Consider the following 24525-nt stretch of genomic DNA (forward strand, 5'->3'; position numbering starts at 1 on the left):
TTTAGACTGATGATTCCAGGGTTTTATTTTTATTAGTCTGCAAATCTGGTATTGTTTACAAACAGGCATTACTACAACAGATCATCTCAATCTCCAGAGGTGAATTTTTACATGTATTTCTCAGCAAAAAGGTTTTTACCTTTTACCTTGTTTTTACCATTCACAGAAAAAAATAAAATATGCTACATATGCACACAGTTATAATAATTCAACTAATCAGATAAAAAATGCCTCTAATCAAATTTGACTTTAATAAGCTACAGAATTATGAATATTTTTATTTTTTGTTTGATTATTACCAAAGAAAAATCCCTTTCCACACATGCAAAGCATTGTTATAATATATCAATGTCACAGGTTACACAACTACAAAGTACTTTTACACCAAAAATACAATAGCTAATAATCAACACTACAGTTTCCTTTACTGTGTGAATTCTCTAATAAGCACACCCTTTAGGCTTTCAGTCTCATCTCACTGCACAATAATAGCTTTCACATACAAATGTGTAGACCAGCCTGCTAGTCTGAACATTAAAGGAAAATTGATTGAAGGCTCACATCTGTAACCAAAGTTCTTTTAGTGGAACCCTGCGTTCCATTTCCACAGGGATTGACCCCATGCACACAGATACTGTAGAGAACTACATTTATAACCATGAAGATACTGCTATTGGAAAAGACAATGAGAATTGCACGTTTGTTTAAAGGTATGGAAATGACTGTTGGGGATTGGTGGGATTGACACTTTTTTTTGGAACTGTACTGTGCACACATCCCTAGCCTTTGTGCCTTAGTGTGCATGGCAAGGGAAAAGTCTGCCATGGCTGTACGTCTGCCATGGATATACGTCTTTCATTTATACATCTCTCAGTCAAACATGCATGGCCTGCACGCATATAGTGGTACATTCATATATATAGTATAGTATCAACAAACACTTTAACAGACCCATACTGGAGACACACAAGCACATGAGTGCCATGGTGGTGATCATCTATTGTATTTTGTCAGTCCTGGCACAACAGGAGCTTTGTGGTGCTGCAGCTGTGGGACTGACCTCACTACAGCCAACACCCAGCCCACAGCATCACTGTTAGCTCTGTAAACCAAAGGGACACAGTTTCCACAAGCCATTCAGCTATGATATGGATTATTTTTATTAATCCACTATGAGTTACAGTCCTACAGTATACTATTTGCTCACAAAACAAAAACAGCCTAAAACTACAAAGTGCAATGAGTTAAGATTTTTTTTTTTTTTGCAAAATGATGCCATTTAAAGCCAGAACGTAGGCAGGGCAAGCAAAAGGGACATTGTTATCTAGTTTTGTCCATTATGCTGAGCCGCACTCTGTAATAGTGGGCAGATGTATTTGGTTGACAGCCTTTAATAAACATTTCATTCAGCAGTAGACAACTGATTGTCACTAAGTGGTCTATCAGATGTTTTCAATGCCTCACCAATTCATAAATACCAGCATTTGGAGTTATTTATGTGAAAATTTAATATACATGTAGAGTTGTGCCAAGAAGAATTTAAGTAAATGTGCCCAAAGTTTGAAAAATTCCTAGTGAATAGCAAGTGGTTCAGACATCAAACTCAAATTCGTGGTTAGTTTACAGGAGCAGGTCAGAGTGAGTAAGTGCTGAGAATGGATGGTTATGCAAGGCATATGAATGCAGGCTTTGAAAGAGCCATAAGCGCAGCTGATTCACCAAAGTACATTTGTCCTGTAACAAGAGCACTGGAATGAAAACTAAATTTAAAAACAGAACGTGTCATTTTAGACAAGCGTGCCATTTCTATTTCCTGTTAGTGGTTTTAAAGAATCCTCCTTAGAGATTACATGTGCAAAACAAAACATAAAGCTTTAAAATCTAGTTTGTGTTAAAATCCCAAGCTGATTTGAACAACTGTCAAAGATGATGCACTCCATCAACTGGACTAGTGAAAAGGCTGTTGTGAGGTATAAGTAAACAGACAAAGCACAGAAAGGTTTCTGGTTGGTCATTATGTATACACTGTGGTTTATGGTCTGACTTTACCACTGGTACATACGTCTGCTGGCTGATCAGGTATCACTTCCTGGTGGTAAACTTAAAGAGCTGATAATTTCCTCCTGAATGCACCATTACTTCAGTGTTGCACTACAAGTCCTACAGTATGCTGGGTTTTCAGGTTACTGTTCAAGTAATTTAACATTGCTCAAAGTTTTAGTGAGTGTGATTCAGACCAGTGCATGGTGTATCCTTGTGTAGTAAACTGGAGTCAGTGAGCGGTTATGGATCTAAGCTCTATCAGCAACAAATCTCCTTGAAATGTTTTTTATGAACTATTTTGCATATTTTCTAGGGACCACTGTAGAAAGCTACTGACTCCATCATCCTACTGTTTTGGAGACAGGTTTGACACACACCCAATGTAACGGAAATGATTAGTGCTTTACTGTAAATTCTCAAGGGATAAGGACCAATGAAATTAATGTAATGCCACAAAATATTAATATGACGGAATGATTTCAGTATTTGTGGGCATCTCAATATCAAAACACAGCAGCTAGTCTGATAATGTGAACACTATATGCTCTCATGAAACAACTAGGAAGCAGCTAACCCTACAGTAATTAAGGAACTGCAAATTTGTGCACATAAATTATGCGTGATTAGAGAATAAATTGAATTCCTGACCACAAATATAAAAAGTTTACGCCTAAAAGGTTATCAAAAAGATTTATACTATACATGAATTCTGTCTGATGTTGTGCTGCTGTAATGAAACAACACTTCCAAGCAAAGGAGAGGAACTATTTTGCCTGGACTGTTGTTTTAATGTTGACTGTGTTTTAATGTAAAACAGACAGAGGACATGTTGAATCTACATTAACAGCAAACAACAGGAACTGCAAATTTTAGTTTTCAAAGAAGAGGAACAATATTTTCAGTCAAGTTAGAAAAAGGCCTGTCTTTTTCTTCAAACATAGCCCCATCTACCATTCGAGAAAGTACAGTAATTGCATCTTACATATCTTTACCCTGACTAAATGCACTAGAAAGTCTTAATATCTATATTATAGTGGTCTCTTATCAATCACTGTGCATTCAAGAAAAGTATGCACATACTTGCACACAGTCACAGACAATCAGATGTCACAGTATTGTGTGGAGATGAACAGTCTCTCAGTGAGTCTCAATAACCACTGGCTCAAAAATACCAGGTGTTCCTCTGGGGGAAAAAAACACAGAAACACACAACTATTTGGTTAAAAGAAACTGGCTAGTAAAAATGCACAGTAAATGAGATATGTATAGTACCTGCTGGTGAGCTGCGTTCCACTGAGGGCAGTAGTCCCATCTTTGCTAACAAACAGCCTCAAGTTGCTGTCTAAAAGAAAACAAGAAATCCAGAAAAGTAAATACTCGAGTGAGAATGTTCTGCTAAAACTAAATCCCCAAAAACTGAAATCTGTCTAACCTTCATTGTTGCTGATGTCAGAAAAGTTCTGGCTCTGAACAATTTTCTCCACAATGTCATCCGCATCAATGCGGGTGTCATCCACACAGCTGGGCTGACGCTCCACTGTGTCCTTCTTCCTCCTGTTGTTGGGCAACACAAGGAACATTTAAGTGGAGATTCATATCTGAAATACAGCAACACTCTTCAAGAAATAAAGGCATATAAAGACACTGCTTCATACAGCCAAATACCATATTGAGGTCTGGTGAAAGTCTGGTTTCCTTAGTGTCAATCACTCCCATGAAAAGACCAACTGTGGTATTTATGGCAAACACAACCACAACTGACAAACTGTTCTCACCAATCTCAGTTTGATTAAGTTCATATAAGAATCATGGGAATTTTAACTCATTTATGTATGTCTCTTTCAATCCAATTTTTAACATACACTGAAGTTGTCCCATTGTTGTTTTTGCATTAGATCATATCCAACCTGGGGCCCCTCTGTAGAATATCTCACACAAACACACACCTATTCATGGAGTGGGACGAATTCCTAGAAAATTCCAAACACGTAAGTTTAAATATGCTGGAGAGTCAACCCTAGAGTTTCCTCCGTGCCATGGAGTCCAGACCTGCCTCACAATGATATCAGGATGAGTGAATTGGAAAGCATGCAGGAGTGTGTGTGTGTCTACCTGGAGGACCTGTTGGACATGAGGGCTGCTGCAGAAGGCGGAGGAGGCCTCTCTGGTTTGGTAGATGCTTGTCTGTGAGACTCAGTGGGGGTGGAGGGAGGAGGCTGAGTGGAGTGGGTGATCCCGCAGGAGGCGCTGCTGCTGGAGGAGGTGTTCCTGTGGTGACTGAGGTCTGTCAGGCTAGAGCAACGAGAGTTACCTGTGCTATAGCCTGAAGGACAGAAGGAAGGGAAGGGGAAAGAGGAAATTGCTGATACTATTTGCAAAAACAAAACTTCTTCCATGTCCAGGTGAAATATTTACTGTTTTTTTTTTTTTAACCTGTCCTGTTTCACAGCTCGGAATGGTAGATCTGAATGCCTTGTAGAGTCTGATATACTCAGAGAGGGACAGGATAGGGATGGGGAAAGGGGGAGGGACAATACAGAACAATATAGACAATACAATACAAAAACAATTACAGATATGTTATACAGAAACCTAAAGACACAACTGTCATATGTCACATTAATTTCTATATGTTGCTGTATGTATGTGTGTGTGTGTGCACGTGCACACCCAATGTACAATGCATCTACAGGCAAAGGATAACAAGCAAAACCAAAGCACCAGAGCTATACGCAGGAACAGCAGTGTCTCAGTGGGAGTGAGTCCCTCATGCAGTTAAAAATAAGAAAAGCTAAAGTTAGTCACCCTGAGTGTGTTTATGACAATATGTGTTGTTCACGCAAGAATCTAGCACCTAGTGCAACAGCAGGCTCAGGTGAAAAACCACAGCTACACCCATCGTAAAGAACTGGCAGTCGAAGCACCAAAGATACAGAACAACCGCAGCTCCACCGAGCAGCCGGGAACCCAGGCCAAGCTCCAGGGGGAATCCAGGCACACGTGTGTGGAAGACCCCAAGGGACACCCTGGGGCTCAAGATAGCTCAGAGGGTTGAGGCACACCCACGTCAAGAACCAGACCCATGACATGCACACTGAAAACCATCGGAGACCACACAAGCACCGCAAAACCCAACCTGGACTAGGCCAGCTCCCCCACAATGGTCTTATGCTCTAATCACAACATTCCCAGGCTGAAGAAATAGTCCTATCAAAGTAGCTCTCTGGTCCCAGCATGAGGAAGTAACCATGTCTGAGCCTGAGGGCAATGTGAGGAAGGAAAGCTGTCCAACCTGATATCTTGCTGTGCTGGCTGGCATAGCTGGAGCTGCGGGCATGACCAGTGTGAAAGACCTCATTTGGGCTGGACAAACTCCCTCCCTCCTCGGGCAGCCCTGCAGTCACACCACACAGTAAATGCAGGAAAAGACAAAAACTGATTGACAGGAGCTCTGACACAGTTTACACAAAAAGTTTGTGACATGTTGCTTGCACCATATGTATAATTTCACCACTCTCAGCAACGTTCTAATAGACATAATATTAAATAAATTAATTATTCTCCTGTTATAACCTATTATTGTCTGTTTAATTGTCCAACAATACATGTATCCTGTATGTAAGTATATGTAATTCTGTGCCACAGTGCTCCACTGTTGTAATCCACAAGGCTACACTGAGTGAAATGCTTGTGGCTCTCATTTGAGTTGACCCAAGCAATAATAAAGTGGAATTACTTCTCACTTCTACTGGCTTAGAAGATACACAGAACAATAATGGAACAGCAGGTACCTGAGCTACGCTGTGATGACTGACGTGGTTTAAAGGCGCAATGTTCTTCCATAATGCCCTCTAGTGGCTGCACTGTGGCATCAGTGCTCTCTCCCTTACAGTCCAGCTGCAGGCTGGGGTCCTTGTCCCCAGTGGAGACAGATTTGGCCGTGCTGGGAGGGCTGAAACACAGGCACAAAACCCAGTGACTATTCCAAAAGTCACCACAGTCCTGGAACACTGACATTGTACTCTGATCATATACTGATATTTGCTGTGTGTTCAAAGCCTGTGGCTATAGAACAATGGGGAGGTGCAGGTGTCTCAATTGTCTGCCAGACCTTGAAAACACAAAGAGGAACTTACGTTTTAAAGCAAGGATCTCCAGACAAAAGAGTCATCCCAATAGTTACCTATAAAAAACACAGATGTATTACTATACCTTAGTGATGATCAGTTCAGTTCAGTTTGTGTGTTTGCCCTGCCTTGAGGATAGAATTGTCCTGTCGAGTGTTTTTGGTGTCATAACCCTCCAGGATGCAGCAACGAACTGTGGAGCCTGATCCAGCAAACTCTGCAATGTTGAGATCAGCAAAACCCAGCTGCAGACAGACAGACACAGGTGAGAAAAGAACAGAAAGTGAAAGACAGTTAAATACTCATTAAAAAACAGGTCTGCATCAAGTCTGGTTCAGTTCTTTTTAGTTTGTTTCCTTCATAGATCTGAATCAGCAGGAAAGATCCTTCTTCCTCTGAATTCCATATATCACACTCAATCAGCCCCACAGGACCAAGAAAGTGAATAAAGGGAAACAGAGTGACAGCAACTACAAGTCAAAAACCTTTGATAACCTCTTTATTCATGATTTTGTTGCCCAGTCAGCACACCTTCCCACTTAAGAGGCCACAGTTACTGGTACTATTGTGTCTAAGTGAGGCTGAAAATGTCACTCAACGTACCACTGCAAAGCTGCTGCTGGGCAGTGAGGTTAGGCATTTTGATAGGTAGGCCGTGCCTATTCACTTTGCCATTGGTACAGGCTTTAGCAGGAGCATGACAGGTTCTTATGTAAGATGGAATTTACAGTGATTAGCTTGATTATGTACAGACTGGCCATGAATTAGTTGTTTGTCTGCTCTATATAAATAGTAGACCTTACACGGAAACAAATACAGGTTCCATCTGGACCACCCAACTCCTGTGGCACTGGCATAAAGAATGACAAACATTTACAAGCATGTTTCCATGAAATATGGGTAAAATGTAAGTAAAACATATCATCTTGGTTCACTGTTTATTGGTACAAGCAACTGAACTAACTGGAATTGATTGAATGTGACCATGTTTTGGTGGTTTTATTTATATGCTCACAGAATTGCTCTGCAATTCTCTGCAACACCATTGTACTCGTGGTGCATTAGATAGAGGTGTTTTTATTATTTAGCCTACCTTCACTGATTTAAATGGGGTGGACACACTATCAGACAAAGTATATTACAATTCAGTTCAACAGCAACACAAACATCCTCCAAAATTACCTTACAGTTGGATCAGCACCTCTCTGAAACATTTTCAACATTTGCAGGCTTGTTATATTAGACTGCATTAGTTTTAGCCGAGGGTATATTTCCAAAGGAGGAAAACAAACATTAGGAAAACTTTACAGGCCACCTTTTTCATATTGTTGAGTATAATGTATGTTGCAGCCTTTAGGGGCCGCTATAACAAAGCTTTAGTCTGGTTTCAGTCTGGTTACCCAACATTATGGCTGTAAAATGTGTAAAATTAACATAATACCAATTTCCACTATTTCCATTTCCATCTATTAGTTATTTTTTAATTATAGAAGATAGTACAAACAGATATCAGCCAACATGGACAAACCCTAATGTTTAACCTGTAAAAATAAAATGATCTGTGTAATCAGAGTGTGACTTGATAATATTCCAACAATTTGTCATACAGTCCATGTACAGTCCATACTTTAAACTACAAGACAGGTGCTTCAAGTTCAGCTGCACACTAGAGCTAACACACCATAATTACCATCTGACTGTGCTCCCATAACAAAGCCCTGTGATCTTGACATGGTTGGTACAGTATTTAACTTCTACCATCACTGACACTGTTCAAGGCTCTTAAACATTAACTTTATGAACTCACAGGTCAAATTTAGCTACACTGGGTTAAACATTAGTTTTGATGTACCTTATGTACCAAAATAGTTTCTAATCTCATAATCAGAAAATATACTTATACTAATCTCATAATCAGAAAATATACTTACCTTTGAGAAGGCCTTTCCTCCTTTGAGCTCCTAAAAGTAGATGGCAAAAAACTGTTAATCTGCCAACTGTAATAGTCTATTAGTACTGGATTGCCTTTACATTAAATAAATGAATAAAAATGGAGAAATGGATTCTGGCTTTTTTAATGTACCTTGCGTACAGAGACTCTGCAGATGCAGGGGTCCAATACTCCAGTGACTGGATTAGCACTCATTTTACACACAAAAGAGAACTTCATCTTCCATCGAACACAGTTTTGCTGCACCTCCTCCCTACACACACACACACACACACACACACACACACACACACACACACATCAGCCTAGAGAATCTGGAGAACAAATATTTTTTAGCATTCAGTGTATTGTAAAACACACTTTGTAGTGTGTAACCTCTCTATTCAATTCAATTCAATTTTATTTGTATAGCACCAAATTACAATACAAATCATCTCAAGGCACTTCACAATAACCCCAACAAATCCCTTATGATCAAGCACTTGGTGACAGTGGAGAGGAAAAACTCCCTTTAACATAAGAAAAAACCTCCAGCAGAACCAGGCTCAGTTTGGGCAGCCATCTGCCTTGACTGGTTGGGTGAGTGGATAGAGGAGAGAGAAAAGAACAGCAACAATGGCACAATAAAAGCCTATAATCCTCCATATATGTCAGGGCATCACTGCAAGTCACAGCATCACAGTCTGAGAGTGAGAATGAATGGCGATTGTGGGAGTAACTAGCATCCAGTATCACATGACAGTGATTTACAGCATATCTGCAGTGGAAGGATGTGAAAGTGGAGGTAGCCTATGGGTTATCTAGGCAGGGAGAGGCCTGATACCACTCCTTCCTCAAACAGCACAACTACTACAACTGTACAAGTTTCCTTGTGGGAGACACTGAACCAGAAACTGTTCCATGAATGTGAAGGAGAGCAGAGACTACTTTAGATGGAAAACGAAAGCCCCAAAAGATTGCAATATTATTAATTTGTGGAATTTAGGAGGCCCTGGAGTGAAACAATGTCTCCATGGTCTTTTTTCTCAATAAGCTAATGAATAAATAGGCAGAGTAGGCTATTCCAGCAGATATCACAGCAGTGTTATGAGAAAACTAATAAAATTGGGTTTACTAAGTTCTCTACACAAAACAGACACAGGCTGTGTTCTGAGCATGTTCCAACTTGGCTGGTTAACTCTGATATTATCTGTCCTTTACCTACTCATGTCAGAGGAAACATTACAGAAGAATGTCTGAGTTGAGTCCTGGCAACTGGACTTTCAGTTTTTTAAGTCGAAACATTTCACCAATCATCCAAGTGGCTTCATCAGTCTGAGAAAAAGCTGGACTGTAACCTCCAATTTATCTCACAGGTTGGTTTCACTCCACCCCTAGTCCCATAGGCTCATTAGGTGAGCTATGTAAATCAGGTGAGAGTCGTTAGACCCACACTCACACCTGGCCTGAATAGGTGAACAAAAGAAGTGAGCTCAGGTGACGGTCATTACGATCTAATGGTAGACTCATTTGACCCCTCTGATTCACCAAGAGTGTGTCCTCCCTGGAAGACATTTGATGTGGTCCTTTGAGGATTTGATGAAGTTACTTGGATGAGTGGTGAAAAGTTTCAACCAAAAAACTGAAACAGTTGCCATGACTCAACCTCTAGATTACAGAAGAATTGCCCAACTCTCTGTTTTTCACGCAGGTGCTGACTTTACTGACAACAGTAACATGCTTGTTCTTTAGAAAGGAATGGCAAAATGTAGGACATTCAAAGGGAACAACATAGATACCTGCCTCTAGTAATGTTACACAGCTAGTTGCTGATTCAGTCTGTATGCTGTTTGGTGATGGACAGGTAATATACGGTGAGGTTTATTTCAACACAGCTGGCTTCTGGAAATAAATGTACAGTTGATCAGGGTGGAGTTTTCAGGCTAGAAAACCGAGAACAATGAGCTACTGTAAAAGAGGCTTCAAAGTGCCATCAAACAAAGGGATCTGCAGTTTGAATCAATTTTTTTTAGATCATTACAATAAAAGACCCCTTTTACATAATGTAATCTAATTTTGACAAGTTATTTCATCTGTTGTTATCTATTGTTAAAGTTTTGCCAGATTAGTATAGCTAGATTTGGAGGTAAAACCATGGAAACCCTGTCCAAAAAGTTGCTTACATGACAAGTCAGCGTTAAAACATGAGATAATGGATGTTTATGACACACGTGTTTGGGTAATGATTTGACTGTTCACCTTTGTTTTCTTTTCCAGGTAACCTGACTGACAGCTGTGTTTTTTAGTGATGCTGCTACCCTCAAAGCTTAGTAATACATAGGTTTTATAATAACCAAACCAATAGCCATAAACCTCTATAAGCTATACAACTGCTCTAACTGGTGAATTATATCTTGTCTGAATGGTAACAGGAATGCACACAAAGTTTCTACAAATGTAAAAAATGTGAACTGTGAGTATACCTTAATCTAGTGCATGTCCACTGACATAATCAGAAAACAATTATATTACTATAGTGACCCCATGACAGGAAATCTTGCTCAGAGAACATAGCTGTAACAATCCTGTTCACCAAAACTGAGCTCAAGAAGACACTGGCACTATGAGCTTCTTGTACTTTTAACCAGTGTTAAAGCTACTGAAAACATGGATTCTAATTCTGTTTGTCTCTATAACATTAATTAATAAGCAGAAATACAAAAAGCATATGAGTCTATTCTGTAAAGAATATAAACTGTTGCAAGTAAGAGCATGTCATTACTGAATTAGGATATTTTAGCATGTCTCTGCTTTTCCTCTTCCAGTCCATTGTCATATCTCATTCTTGTTCTCTGTAATTTTAAGCAGCATTGTTGCCGTGACAGTGACAAGGATTCTCAGGAATGTTACATGGATTTTACTTTTACTTCTCCTTTTATATAATTAATGTTATGTTGTAGTTATACCAGGCATTCTCTTCCAACATTCACTTCAACATGAAATTTATCAGCCAAAAATTCCCCTTTTTTAAAGAGTGACCTGAGGTTTACCACTCTGAAAACAACAGGCCTGGAGGCTGGCAGCTCCCAAACAGGTTCTGCCACTTTTCTCATTACAGCCCAAACTAACTGCGATCTCAAACACACCACTGTAGAGCAAGTAGATACAAGCAGCGCTTTTTGCCTTAACACAGCTTTTTGGTCACACAAACTTCATGTATGCTGCCTGTGAGTTTTATCTCACAGGCCATAGTTGAACAAAAGCCTAAAATGGATGAACACAAGAAATCATTTGCTGTGAAGCTTCGGTATTTCGTGAGACAAATTAATCACAGCATGGCTGCACATTTCCCAGCTCTGCAGGTAATTATTTCTAGTTCCCCAAATCCTAACACTTCTGTGAAAAACTTGAACTAGAATGTGGAAAATATTCTGGAAAGCTAACATTTCTATAAATTTCATGTATTAATGTAAGGAAGGTTACAGCCACAGATTGGATGTTTACAGCTCTTACAGGAAGGAACATCTAGCAAACATGTTTGGACAGCTTTTGAAGTACAACTGTTAAGACCAACCATGTCTACATGGTTGGCTTTGACTGCTTTGTTTCTTCAGGGGAACAGCACCTGGAGGAAAGCTGTACTGCTTACAGCTGTCTCTCATTTGTCTCCTGAGAAGTATAGTAAATCCCATTTTTTATACTGATGCCTAAGCCCTGTCTTTGGAGAAATATGGAGAAGTAAAAGAAATGTTACTAAAAATATGCAGTGCTCATAGGCCTCTGACCATTGTGAAAAATGAGGATCCAGAAAAGTCAACTCTGAAAATCCAAAACTGACTGTACTTAAAAAACATGTCAAATTATGTCTATATTAAGTCTAATATGTTTGAAACCTTATCTAATGCTTTGCAATTGCTAGCACAACCACTGGGAGCAGCTGGAGGTCCAGTGTCTTGACCCAGGACACTTCAAGATGTGGGCAAAATTAGCTGAGGATCAGACGTTACACTGCAATGAGTGGATACCTTGCTGTAACATCTGAGATACTCATCTTATGGCACCTACATTAATAGAGATTAAAAAGTGAGAAAACAACTGCAGAACCAAAAAATCCTTTGACTTTATTTCAATGTTTTGATTTGAACCTATGGGCCTATCTCAAACTTACTTGATAAAACCTCCACATTTCTAATTTCTGACAGATGTCTGGTTTACTTAGATCTTCTTTTCCTTTCGGCTGCTCCCTTCAGGGGTCGCCACAGCGAATCATCTGCCTCCATTCAACTCTATCCTCTGTATCCTCCTCACCCACATCAACTATCCTCATGTCCTCCTTCACTACATCCAAGAACCTCCTCTTTGGTCTTCCTCTAGGCCTCCTTCCTGGCAGCTCTAACCTCAGCATCCTTTTACCAATGTATTCACTGTCCCTCCTCTGAACATGTCCAAACCATCTCAATCTGGCTTTCCTGGCTTTTTCTCCAAAACACCCAACATGAGCTGTCCCTCTATTGTACTCATTCCTGATCCTATCCATCCTCGTCACTCCCAGAGAGAACCTCAACATCTTCAGCTCTGCTACCTCCAGCTCTGCCTCCTGTCTTTTTCTCAGTGCCAGTCTCTAAACCAGACAACATTGCTGGTCTCACCACTGTCTTGTCCACCTTTCCTTTCATTCTTGCTGACAGTCTTTTGTCACACATCACACCTGACACTTTCCTCCACCCGTTCCAACCTGCTTGCACGTCTCTTCACTTCTTTTCCACACTCTCCGTTGCTCTGGACTGTTGACCCTACTCCCTGTAACCTCACAGTTCTACTTGAGTCCCTCTCATTTACACACATGTACTCTGTTTTACTGCGGCTAATCTTCATTCCTCTCCTTTCCAGAGCAAACCTCCACCTCTCTAGATTTTCCTCCACCTGCTCCCTGTTCTCACTACAGATGACAATGTCATCTGCAAACATCATGGTCCATGGAGATTCCTGTCTAACCTCATCTGTCAGCCTGTCCATCACCACAGCAAATGAAAGGGTTCAAAGCCGATCCTTGGTGCAGTCTGACCTCCACCTTGAACTCCTCTGTCACCCCGACAGCACACCTCACCACTGTCTTACAGCTCTCATACATGTCCTGCACCACTCGAACATACTTCTCTTCCACTCCAGACTTCCTCATACAAAACCACAGCTCCTCTCTCAGCACCCTGTCATACGCTTTTTCCAAATCTACAAGGACACAATGCAGCTCCTTCTGGCCTTCTCTGTACTTCTCCATCAGCATTCTCAAAGCAAATATTGCATCTGTGGTACTCTTTCTTGGTATGAAACCATACTGCTGCTCACAAATGCTCACTTCTGACCTCAGCCTAGCCTCCACTACTCTTTCCCATAACTTCATTGTGTGACTCATCAGCTTTATTCCTCTCTAGTTTCCACAACTCTGCGCGTCTCCCTTGTTCTTAAAGATGGGCACCAGTACACTTCTCCTCCATTCCTCAGGTATCCTCTCACTCTCCAAGATCTTGTTAAGTAGCCCAGTCGAAAACTCTACTGCCACCTCTCCTAAACACTTCCATACCTCCACAGGTATGTCGTCAGGATCAACAGCCTTTCCACTCTTCATCCTATTCAAAGCCTTCCTCACTTCATCCTTACTGATCTTTGCTACTTCCTGGTCCACAATAGTCACCTCTTCTACTCTGTGCTCTCTAACATTTTCCTCATTCATCAACTCTTCAAAGTATTCCTTCCATTTTTCCAACACACTTGTGGCATCTGTCAACACATTTCCATCCCTGTCCTTGATCACCCTAACCTGCTGCACATCCTTCCCATCTCTGTCTCTCTGCCTCGCCAACCTGTACAAATCCACTTCTCCCTCCTTAGTGTCCAACCAATCATACAGATCCTAATACGCCCTTTGTTTGGCCTTTGCCATCTCTACCTTCACCTTACGCTGCATCTCCCTGTACTCCTGCCTGTTCTCTTCTGTCCTCTCAGTGTCCCACTTCTTCTTAGCTAACCTTTTCCTCTTAACACACTCCTGAACTTCCTCATTCCACCACCAAGTCTCCTTATCTGCTTTCCTCTTTCCAGATGACACACCAAGTACCCTCCTACCTGTCTCCCTGATCACTTTAGCTGTAGCTGTCCAGTCATCTGGAAGAACCTCCTGACCTCCCAGAGCCTGTTTCAGCTCCTCCCTGAAAGGCACACAACACTCTTCCCTTTTCAACTTCCACCACTTGGTCCTCTGCTCTGCCCTTGTCCTCTTCATCTTTCTCACCACCAGAGTCATCCTACACACCACCATCCTATGCTGTTGGCTACACTCTCCCCAACCACTACTTTGCAGTCACTGATCTCTTTCAGGTTGAAACATTACCACTGCTATGCGGATGACACTCAGTTATATCTATCTATTAAACCTGTTAACACAAACCAGTTAACCAGACTTCAAGCCTGTCTAACTGACATAAAGGCTTGGATGACCAGTAACTTTTTACTTTTAAACTCTGAGAAAACAGAAGTCATTATATTTGGGCCTAAAAATCTCAGAAATAACTTTTCTAAAATTATAGCTACTCTAGATGGCATAGCCCTGGCCTCCAGCACTACTGTAAAAAACCTTGGAGTTATTTTTGACCAGGACATGTCCTTTAACTCACACATAAAACAAATTTCTAGAACTGCATTCTTTCACCTGCGCAACATTTCCAAAATTAGGAACATCCTGTCTCAAAATGATGCAGAAAAACTAGTCCATGCGTTTGTTTCCTCAAGGCTAGATTACTGTAACTCATTACTATCTGGATGTCCTAATATCTTAATAAAAAGCCTCCAATTAATCCAGAATGCTGCAGCCAGAGTCCTGACAGGAACTAGCAAGAGAGATCATATTTCTCCTATATTGGCTTCTCTTCATTGGCTCCCTGTAAAATATAGAATAGAATTTAAAATCCTTCTTCTCACATACAAATCCCTTCATAATCAAGCTCCTTCATACCTTAAAGACCTCATAGTACCATATTATCCCAATAGACCACTTCGCTCTCAGAGTGCAGGCCTACTTGTGGTTCCCAGAGTTCTCAAAAGCAGAATGGGAGGCAGAGCCTTTAGCTATCAAGCTCCTCTCCTGTGGAACCAGCTCTCAGCCTGGGTTCAGGAGGCAGACACTCTCTGTACTTTTAAGGCTAGACTTAAAACCTTCCTCTTTGACAAAGCATATAGTTAGGGCTGGCTTCAGGCAACCCTGAACCATCCCTTAGTTAGTTATGCTACTATAGGCCTAGACTGCCCGAGGACCATCGGTGCACTGAGCCCCCCCCCCCTCTCCCACCTCATGTATATTCCACCATTGAATGTTACTAATCTTGTGCTCTCTCTCTCCCCTAGTTTGTGCTCTCTCCCTCCCTCTCTCTCTCTCTCTGTACCTTCTGCAGGTGTCCCTGGTCCTGGAGCTGTTTATCGCTGATGTGCAGTTACTGGCCCCACCAACTTGCAGTGTCTATTTGTTGTTTATTGTTGCTGTTCTTTTCTCTCTGCTCTATCCACTCACCCCAACCGGTCGAGGCAGATGGCCGCCCAAACTGAGCCCGGTTCTGCTGGAGGTTTTTTTCTTCCGTTAAAGGGAGTTTTTTCCTCTCCACTGTCGCCAAGTGCTTGCTCATAAGGGAATTGTTGGGTTTTTAGTTTTAGTTTTTGTAAAGTGCCTTGAGATGATTTGTATTGTGATTTGGCGCTATACAAATAAAATTGAATTGAATTGAATTGAATTGAATTGAACATCTGCACAAGATGTAATCACTCTTATATGTCACCCTATGCTCCTCCCTTTTCTGGAAAAATGTGTTCACTACAGCCATTTCCATCCTTTTTGCGAGGTCTACCACCATCTGTCCTTCTGCATTCCTGTCCTGCATACCAAACTTACCCATCACTTCCTCGTCACCTCTGTTTCCCTCACCAACAGGTTGAAGTCTACCCCAATCACCACTCTCTCACCACTAGGGATACCCTGAATCACCTCATCCATCTCCCTCCAGAATTTCTCCTTCTCTTCTAACTCACATCCTACCTGTGGGGCGTAACCACTGACAACATTCAACATTCCTCTTTCCATCCACACCATAATAAAACAGCTTGAACCCTGCTCCTAATCTATAGGCCTTGCTACCTTTCCACTTGGTCTCCTGAACACACAACATATCCACCTTTCTTCTCTCCATCATATCAGCCAACTCTCTAGTTTTCCCTGACAAAGTCCCTACATTCAAAGTCCCTACTCTAAGTCCTACACTCCTGCCCTTCCTCTTCTCTCTTTGCCTATGAACACGCCTTCCTCCTCTCCTTCTTCGACCAACAGTAGTCCAATTTCCACTGGCACCCTGTAGGTCAACAGCACCAGTGGCGGTCATTGTTAACCTGGGCCGCGACCGATCTGGTATGGAAGTCATATTTGTGATTCGCATGTTTGATTTGGCTTAAATTTTACATCGGATGCCCTTCCTGACACAACCCTCTGCATTTAGATAACCACAATTATTCAATAGAATATGACTAAATAATCTTTCTAAAGACTTCTGACATTCAAGGTGCAGCGTGTAAAATGTGAAAGATTGAGTGGCATCAACTGTTGAGTTTTCAAAATACAGCCAGTGTTTGGTTTGTCTATTCTGGACTACTGCAGAAACATGGAGACCTGCTCCCTATGAAGATTTAAAAGGCTCATTCTAGGATTATGTAAATGCAACGGTTGGTATTTCTTGGTGTTTACACACTCACAGTATATTTCGGAATGCTATATTCCATTTCTGCTAATGGACTGCTCTAAATATTGCACTTTGAACCTGTAACAGTTGTTAGCCATCAACAAGAAACTCCTGAATCTCACTGACAAATGTGTTTCTTTAAATATGAAACCATGTCAATCTAAAGAAAGAATATCTGATATGGTTTTAGATCTTCTGTGGTACACTGTAGTAAATACTCACTTGTGCTGAGGTGTACTATATACAAAAACTCCCATTTGGAAAGCTCTGTCGTCCACTGGTCACTGTCTTAATTTTGTGTGTGAGCCTAATGCACTCAAAATGTGTCACTGTGTGTCAAATGTGTGTGGGTGGCTTGTGTGAGCCTAATGCACATAGACTCACACAAGCAAGAACATACGGATACACGCGAAGACATCCACACTTAAAATCTCCTGTTACTTGACAGCTAGTGTATGTACAGTATGTATGTGTCTCTATGTCTGTGCATGCACGCATGCAGAAAATACTTGAGTTAGCAGGTGAATGCCTGAGGTTCGATGGAAGGTAAATTTTGAACAAATGGTGGCTTATAAAAAACACAATGAGAATGATAAAGTTTTTCATTCATGCATTCATTCATTCATGCATCTATAAAAATGCATCATGCTTTCAGTAATGACATTTTTCTTACAACAGTATTTAAGCTCTCAAGTAAACTGTAATTATAACTGACATATATATGGAGTGGGGTACGGTTGCATTCAGATCAACCATTCATTTGAATGCAGGTAATGTAGCAACACATCTCACTCAACATACAAACACACCATCTTTTAGCATGCAACTGCACATTCCTGGTAGATACCTTTGTACTACATGTTTTTGTTGTGAATCTTTGCTACAAAGTACAATATTTCCTTCTAAAATGGAGTGAAATAGAAGAATAAAGTAGAATAGAGTAGAAATGTGAGCACCTCAAAATGTACTTACATGCACTTAATGTACTTAGATACTCCCACTAGTGCCAGTAGTTTATTACTGAGATTAACTGAATAACATGAAATTCAAATTTATGAATCAATGGTATTAAGAAGTATTTCTTCCTAGATACCCACATGGAGATATACTAATCTTGTCTAAATGTGCTTTGAGAAGTTCTGAAAAGGCTAATTCTGCACTTTGTTTACTGAGATAACATAGGTGACATGCTGCAATGTATTGCACTACCAGGATTGGTTATTGGAAATCTGCAGAGGCGTACAGGGAGAGTGAAAATGTCAGACAGGTGTGATGTCTGTCACAATCTGATAACGGATGTGTTCCAGGTATACTAGTAACCCTAGGATCCCATCCCTCTGAATAGAGACGTCTATGAATTCATTCATTAGGAGGCATGCTACGAGGCTTACAAAGACACTGCTTTCCTGCGATTAAGGATTAATGGTATAACATTCACTATGTTCTACCCAGTAGTGCGGTAGTTGGCACTGCTGCTTCATGGCAAAAAGGTTCTGGGTTCTGATCTGGCTTGAAGCATACCTTTCTGTGTGGAGTTTGTATGTTCTCCCAGTGTCTGCATGGGTTCTCTCTGGGTACTCTGGCTTCCTTCCACAGTCCAAATGCATTAGGTTGATTGGTGACCCTAAATATCCCTTAGGTGTGAATGTGTCAGTGTGAACCAGGCTCAATGCTGCTAGAATTAAAGCTAGTCATTATGATTCATTTTGAGAGGGAGATAAATATTTGTAACAAATTTAAAGACTTACCATCCAATGGCTATTATTTATTTAAACCCACAACTATCAATCTTGGGACTTGGGAACGATTCCAATCATTTTATTTGGCCTGTTTTGGTTAAATTTGAGTGTTTGGAAGAAAAGAAAAGAGAAAAATAGACTGAGTAGCATGAATGCTGTTTTTTAGATTACTATGAATCAAAGATGATATTGCTGCTGTCCTCTATGCAGGAGCAAGATGAGACATTTTTAATATGGCATGTCATGCCTACTGCAATTTATGTGGAGTGCTACTTTCATGCTTTAAGAAAGAAGGTTTTAACAAAGTTGTGATAATAGTGCAATGAGGTAGTTCTATGAGAATCTAATGAGATTTACAGTTTTGAAAACTGGAAGGGTAATCTAAATATAGAGGCTTATAAGCCACATCCTTTATTAACCCTGAAACACATCTGGAGCATGTATAGGTTAACCATAGCAAGACATTTATGGGGCATCTTTATAGAATTTAAAGCGTTGGCTTTCAGAAGGTGTAAATACGCCTGGCATTAAATAGTGAACTAAAAAGAAGATTCATTCCAGTCAGAGCAAACAGGAGAATGAGCAGCAGATCAGAATGGCCAGACTTCCCTTTTCTAGAGCTACACTGTGAGTACAGCTAGCTCCTGAGCAGCTCTTAAGTTCTCAGTTCAAATGCCAAACCAAACACCAGGCAAAATCACCACAGTTATCTACACTTTATATTTCCATTGGTATTGTTCAAAAAAATGTCCCTGCAGCTAATTACTTGCGTTGTTGCCTTATCTGTTTCTTATTTTGTTTGTCTCACCTTCAGCTGGGTACATTGTTACCATTCCATTACACTGCATTGCACGGTTCATTACAAAGCAAACATTCACTACTGCATGAACATCAACATGCACTGACTTGAAACTTAATATATCAAATCTGCTCCCAAGAATGCATTGGATAGGTGAATAAACTGTGAAGAAATAGAATACAGAACTTGCCCTAAGGCCACAAATTTCCATTTCTACTGTTTTCCTTTGAATGTTAATTTAGAAGCTTCTGAGCTGCTCTGACAGGTGTATTTAAGCTTTGGACACTCTAGATGTCGCCCCCAATCTTTATGCAATGCTTGGCTAACCACATCCTGGTAACTGCTCCACACAGTTATGACATGGCTATTGATCTTCAGTTTCAGAAAGAAAGAAAATTAGCATATCTCCTTAAATATTGAACTATTCGTAAACTCTCATGAAAATGAAGCTAAGATTGACCTAAGTGTAGAGAAAAAAGTTAAAATGACAAATGTACAGAAAGTGTGAGACAGAGTGTGATGTGGAATGCCCTAAATGGGTTAAAACATGCAAAATCCTAAAGGCTTGTCTGATCCTTTGAACCTTGAGGCCTGCTATGGCACCTCCCCAGAGCTTACTCATATTCAGCCACAGATGCTATTAGGTTATGTTTTATTGAAGTCATGCCAGTAAGGTGCATACACCAATGGCAGAAGATAAAGGTTGGGTAACTGTTAATAATTAAAGGGTTAGTTCAACATTTCTTCCTTTGTGGAACAGAGATACATTCAGTATTGCTACATATTGTCCCCACTCAGTCTAAGTAATGTACCAACTTCCTAATGCAGTTAAAAGTTCCTGTATGTTTCTGTACTTTTGAACAGACATTATGAGACAATGTTTGGGACTTTGAGTTTCTGAGACTCAAAGGATGCCACTTGGAATCTTAGCAGCAGTGGGTACATTTTGCTCCCAACTCCCTCACCAGCTTTGCCTAGGAGTCCTTGAGCAAACCACTTACCCTCAGCATACTCCCGGAGTATGTGAGGGCTGTGTTAATGCTGGTGCCCAGCATGAATGGACAGCAGGGTGAAAGTGAGAAACTACACAAAGTATGAGGAGGGTAAAATAACACATAATCCACTGCTGTTCCATAGGTTTTCCACCTGACAGTATCAAATGCACTTTCTCCGGTGTCTAACACCAAACAAGGGTGTGTTGTCCACTCCTGCATGGCAGGACTACACCTCGTCTCTATTTGTAGAAAACTGCATTTACTCAACTACTGAAATGGAAAAGAAGGTCATTGACTTTTTGCTTGTAAATACATTAAGTGTGGATTGTACACAATATAGGTGTATAGGTGTTTTACTGGGTTCCAACAAGGAAGTGACATGTTGTTATAAATACCTGGATGACAAGATGGCAAAGTCCCCACCATCAATCAGCCGGATCTTACAAAACAGCACTCCATTCACAAAAGGCACTGCTGTAAGCTCCTCCAACTTGAAATGCACTTGAAACTTGAACTTCTTCTTTTTCAATAAAAAAGACATTGTGCCCAGCTGCTGGAGTGTGCTCATGGTATGATGAACACCAATCCGTGGAAACAGAAAAAATCTACTGTATTTGGCTTTAAGCCTTCTTTTTGTTAAGGTTAGTCATTTCTGAGGTGATGTTCAGCCCTGGAATTGAAAAAAAGGCTGTTATTCAACAATACTAGCTCGGTTTCATTTGCAATTGCATGATCTTTCCTGTAATGACAGCAGAAACGATGAGGTCCGTGTATTATTCTACTCCACATTACAAATGTATGGCAGTATCTCAGAAATATTAGTCGCTGCAGTGACTGTGTAATCAACTGAATATTTGAAAATACGTTTACACTCTTCTTTTAAAAACTCGGATGGTTACTTGCCTTTTCTCTAAGATATGCAGACTCGCTCTGTGCAGACAGCTGCCACGCAAACACCCAAGCCGCTCAGCGACCAACTACTAGCACTCCGTACCACATACACGTCCACCAAACCGTGCCGTTCCGTGGTCGGCTGCTCCTCATACTGGGTACAAGAGTACAGCTGTGGACCGCTGCAAACAGCTGGAGTCCTGGTACTTGGCAGGTTCTCGGGGCCAATGCACTAACTCTTCCTTGACTTTTTCCTCTTTAGTGGAGCTGAACAAGACTCAGATCGGCTCCCTGAACGTCTCAGATCTCACGGAGCTAGTCAGGGACCGTCCACAAAGTCTGAGCACAGGTGTGCGAGGAAGAGGAGCACTCCCGAGCGAAAAACTAAAATTAAACACTACTACTACTACTACCATTTTTGTTGTTATTAATATAATCATCATCATCATCATCATCATTATTATTATTACTAGTAGTAGTAGTATGTCAAATGAGTTTAAAGCAAACCTATGTCATTTTTAAATGTACAAAAGTGAATTCCTTATTATAAAAAACAAATGCTGTTTTTTCAAGTAATATAAATAATGACCAAGCTCACCGTTACTGTTACTTTTCCTAAAATCGGTGGGTACCACCACTTCCCAGATGTGCCAGCTGACAGATCTAGTCATGTGTGTCCCCAAGCAACAAGGTGTGAACAAAGGTCGTAGAACAAAAGCACACACTCCATAGCAGTGGCTGGTGATACCGAGTCACTTTATAGTTTCCCAGCCACCGTAAAACACAAACGAGCAAAAAAATAAGATGACCACAACAAGCACATCAGAGAAAATGTCAGCGCCACAAAGAAAAGCACAGAAATCAACAGCAACAATCTTACACAGAATATGACATGTCATGGAAAGAAATGGAGTTTAATTACTGAATGCCCAAACATCTGCTTTGACCCACAACCTAAATCATAACACTGTGACTACACATTAGTTACTATGTTTGGCAGTTTAGTGAAGGACTATTTTCAGTATTATAATATTAGTAGGGTAAATGCTACAATGTCTACTAAGTTATTCAGTGGAAGAACCCTTAAACTGCCTCATAGTCTAGTATGACCAGGTTCATTCTGTAACTGTCTGTTAATAATAATAATCACATGTGACAGAGACATGCCAATTACTTTCACCCATTTCTCAATAATTTTTTTTTTTTTATTAGTGCAGTTGCTCATGAGCTTGTTATCTGGTACAGTAATTCCATGCTACCAGTTGTCAGACCATGTTCAGAACTTAGTTTGTCATCAACAGTACCAAGCTTTGCAGCCACCACACTTTATTTCCTGAGATGCAAGAAGATAATGTGGATCATAATGTTAGTGGAACACATTCACATATTGGGAAAGTCAGTGGCTGCATGTTGGAGAGATTCGAGATGTTATGCCTGCTGACAGAAGACCCTTCCCTGTTTCTAGTCCCTCAAGGTAACTGCTACCAACTATGTGCATTCAGATTATCCACCTGCTTGACAGTGAGATTATATTTTCTATGCATAATGTTGTCTCTACAGAAGCTATTGGAGAACACTTCTTCCAGTACCATTCATTGCTTGGAGCACAACAGTACCACTTGCAGATACAGACGCTGCTGCTGCCACTGTTCAGGAGTCTAGTCTCTGCATAAAGCTGCTAATGAATATATTGACAATGATGTAATGTCAGAGAGCTCCCTGGCAAATACAAACCTACAAATAATTATGACCATCATCAACTCTGTAGCTCTGCCCAACTGTAAACCAATTTAAATAATCTTTCCGGTTGTTAGACCAGCTGCTAAACATAGTGGAACATCTGAAGCCAGATTGTTCATTGCAATCTAATTTTCTAATCTGCTGGTACCAAAGCATCAAAAATAAGTATTCTATGTCAGAGCCATTAGCTGAATGCTGCTTATCAGAGCTGCTATAATTGATAGTTTCTGGCTACCTGAAAGCAGAACTTCATCACAAGCTAAAAATGACATAACTGACACTACCACTTATATAAAGTTGTTAAATGAATTAGTCAGTACTCAGCCAGCAGATAAAAAGCAACATCAGCATTTATTTGGAGTCATAGTTTGGTGGTCTGGTGAACACAAGTCCAATATTCATTTTCTATTTAGATGTGGTTTTCACTCCTGTGAAAAATACAGGCAAAATGTACACTAACACTGTCATGTCACTAACTTTGTGCTCTCTCCCTCTCTCTGTACCTTCTGCAGGTGTCCCTGGTCCTGGAGCTGTATATCGCTGATGTGCAGTTACTGGTCCCACCAACCTGCAGTGTCTATTTGTTGTTTATTGTTGCTGTTCTTTTCTCTCTGCTCTATCCACTCACCCCAACCGGTCGAGGCAGATGGCCGCCCAAACTGAGCCTGGTTCTGCTGGAGGTTTGTTCTTCCGTTAAAGGGAGTTTTTCCTCTCCACTGTCACCAAGTGCTGCTCATAGGGGATTTGTTGGGTTTTTTGTAAAGTGCCTTGAGATGATTATATTATGATTTGGTGCTATAAAAATAAAATAGAATTGAATTTAATTAATCAATAATGTTTGAAAGAGTCACTGTTTGTCACTGCTTTGTTTTTACATCAACAAGGTTGTCCACTCTAGTTTTACAGTAATATACCTCAAACTAAGATTTTTAATTCTGTTAAGTAACAGGGATGTCTGTAGTTGTTAGCTGTATTATTAGTGTTGGCAAGAAAAAAAGTGTATGACAGTTAAAGTAAAAAAAGTTCTAAATTAAAAACATATACTGTATTTCCCAAAGAACACAGATTTGATCACAATTTTCATTCTTAAATGCACCTTGCTCACACTCCAGTGAAGAAACTTGTTTACACACACTGACCTCTTCTGGTTGGTTAGTAGTGATGCAGTCTGTAGGGAAAACACTGGCTGTTGATTTTTCTTCCAAATTTATTGAGGTCTTTAGTCACAGTGCACACTAACTGAAGACTCCAGCTGACTCCAGTCTTAAAAACAAGACTGTTTTTTAGACCACATCAGGGTGATGACCTTCAGCATCTTTGCCTTAAGAACATAATTTAAATATCATATCCATGTTAAAAAAGATAAACTCACTGCCAATTAGTGACAGACTGTAAAAAGTCAAAATCAACACTTTCACTGCAACCTTCCCCTGCTGCATAAAACATAAGTAAAATTCGGTATTTAATTCTCTCTGTAAGGCAACGCT

General features: G+C 40.5%; 1 protein-coding gene across 3 annotated transcripts; it reads right to left on the reverse strand.

Annotated features, from left to right (window-relative positions):
• On the reverse strand, window positions 1–24254 carry eeig1b (estrogen-induced osteoclastogenesis regulator 1b). Of its 3 annotated transcripts, XM_026297596.1 has the most exons (13): window positions 21897–21970; window positions 21311–21613; window positions 20803–21077; window positions 8254–8374; window positions 8102–8131; window positions 6299–6415; window positions 6180–6226; window positions 5835–5995; window positions 5336–5437; window positions 4156–4366; window positions 3476–3597; window positions 3316–3385; window positions 1–3226 (listed from the first exon to the last, which is right to left on the reverse strand). In XM_026297596.1, the coding sequence occupies exons 3-13, from the start codon at window positions 20973–20975 to the stop codon at window positions 3181–3183; spliced, it is 1200 nt and encodes a 399-aa protein (XP_026153381.1). In that variant the 5' UTR covers window positions 20976–21077; window positions 21311–21613; window positions 21897–21970; the 3' UTR covers window positions 1–3180. The 3 variants fall into 3 exon arrangements, with proteins under 3 accessions (XP_026153381.1, XP_026153380.1, XP_026153382.1); XM_026297595.2 differs by having other exon boundaries at window positions 21311–21928; XM_026297597.1 differs by lacking the exons at window positions 20803–21077; window positions 21311–21613; window positions 21897–21970 and adding an exon at window positions 24178–24254.
• Between the last annotated feature and the right edge of the window lie 271 nt (window positions 24255–24525).

This window comes from Mastacembelus armatus, chromosome 12 (assembly GCF_900324485.2).
Source record: "Mastacembelus armatus chromosome 12, fMasArm1.2, whole genome shotgun sequence".
Lineage (NCBI taxonomy): Eukaryota > Metazoa > Chordata > Actinopteri > Synbranchiformes > Mastacembelidae > Mastacembelus > Mastacembelus armatus.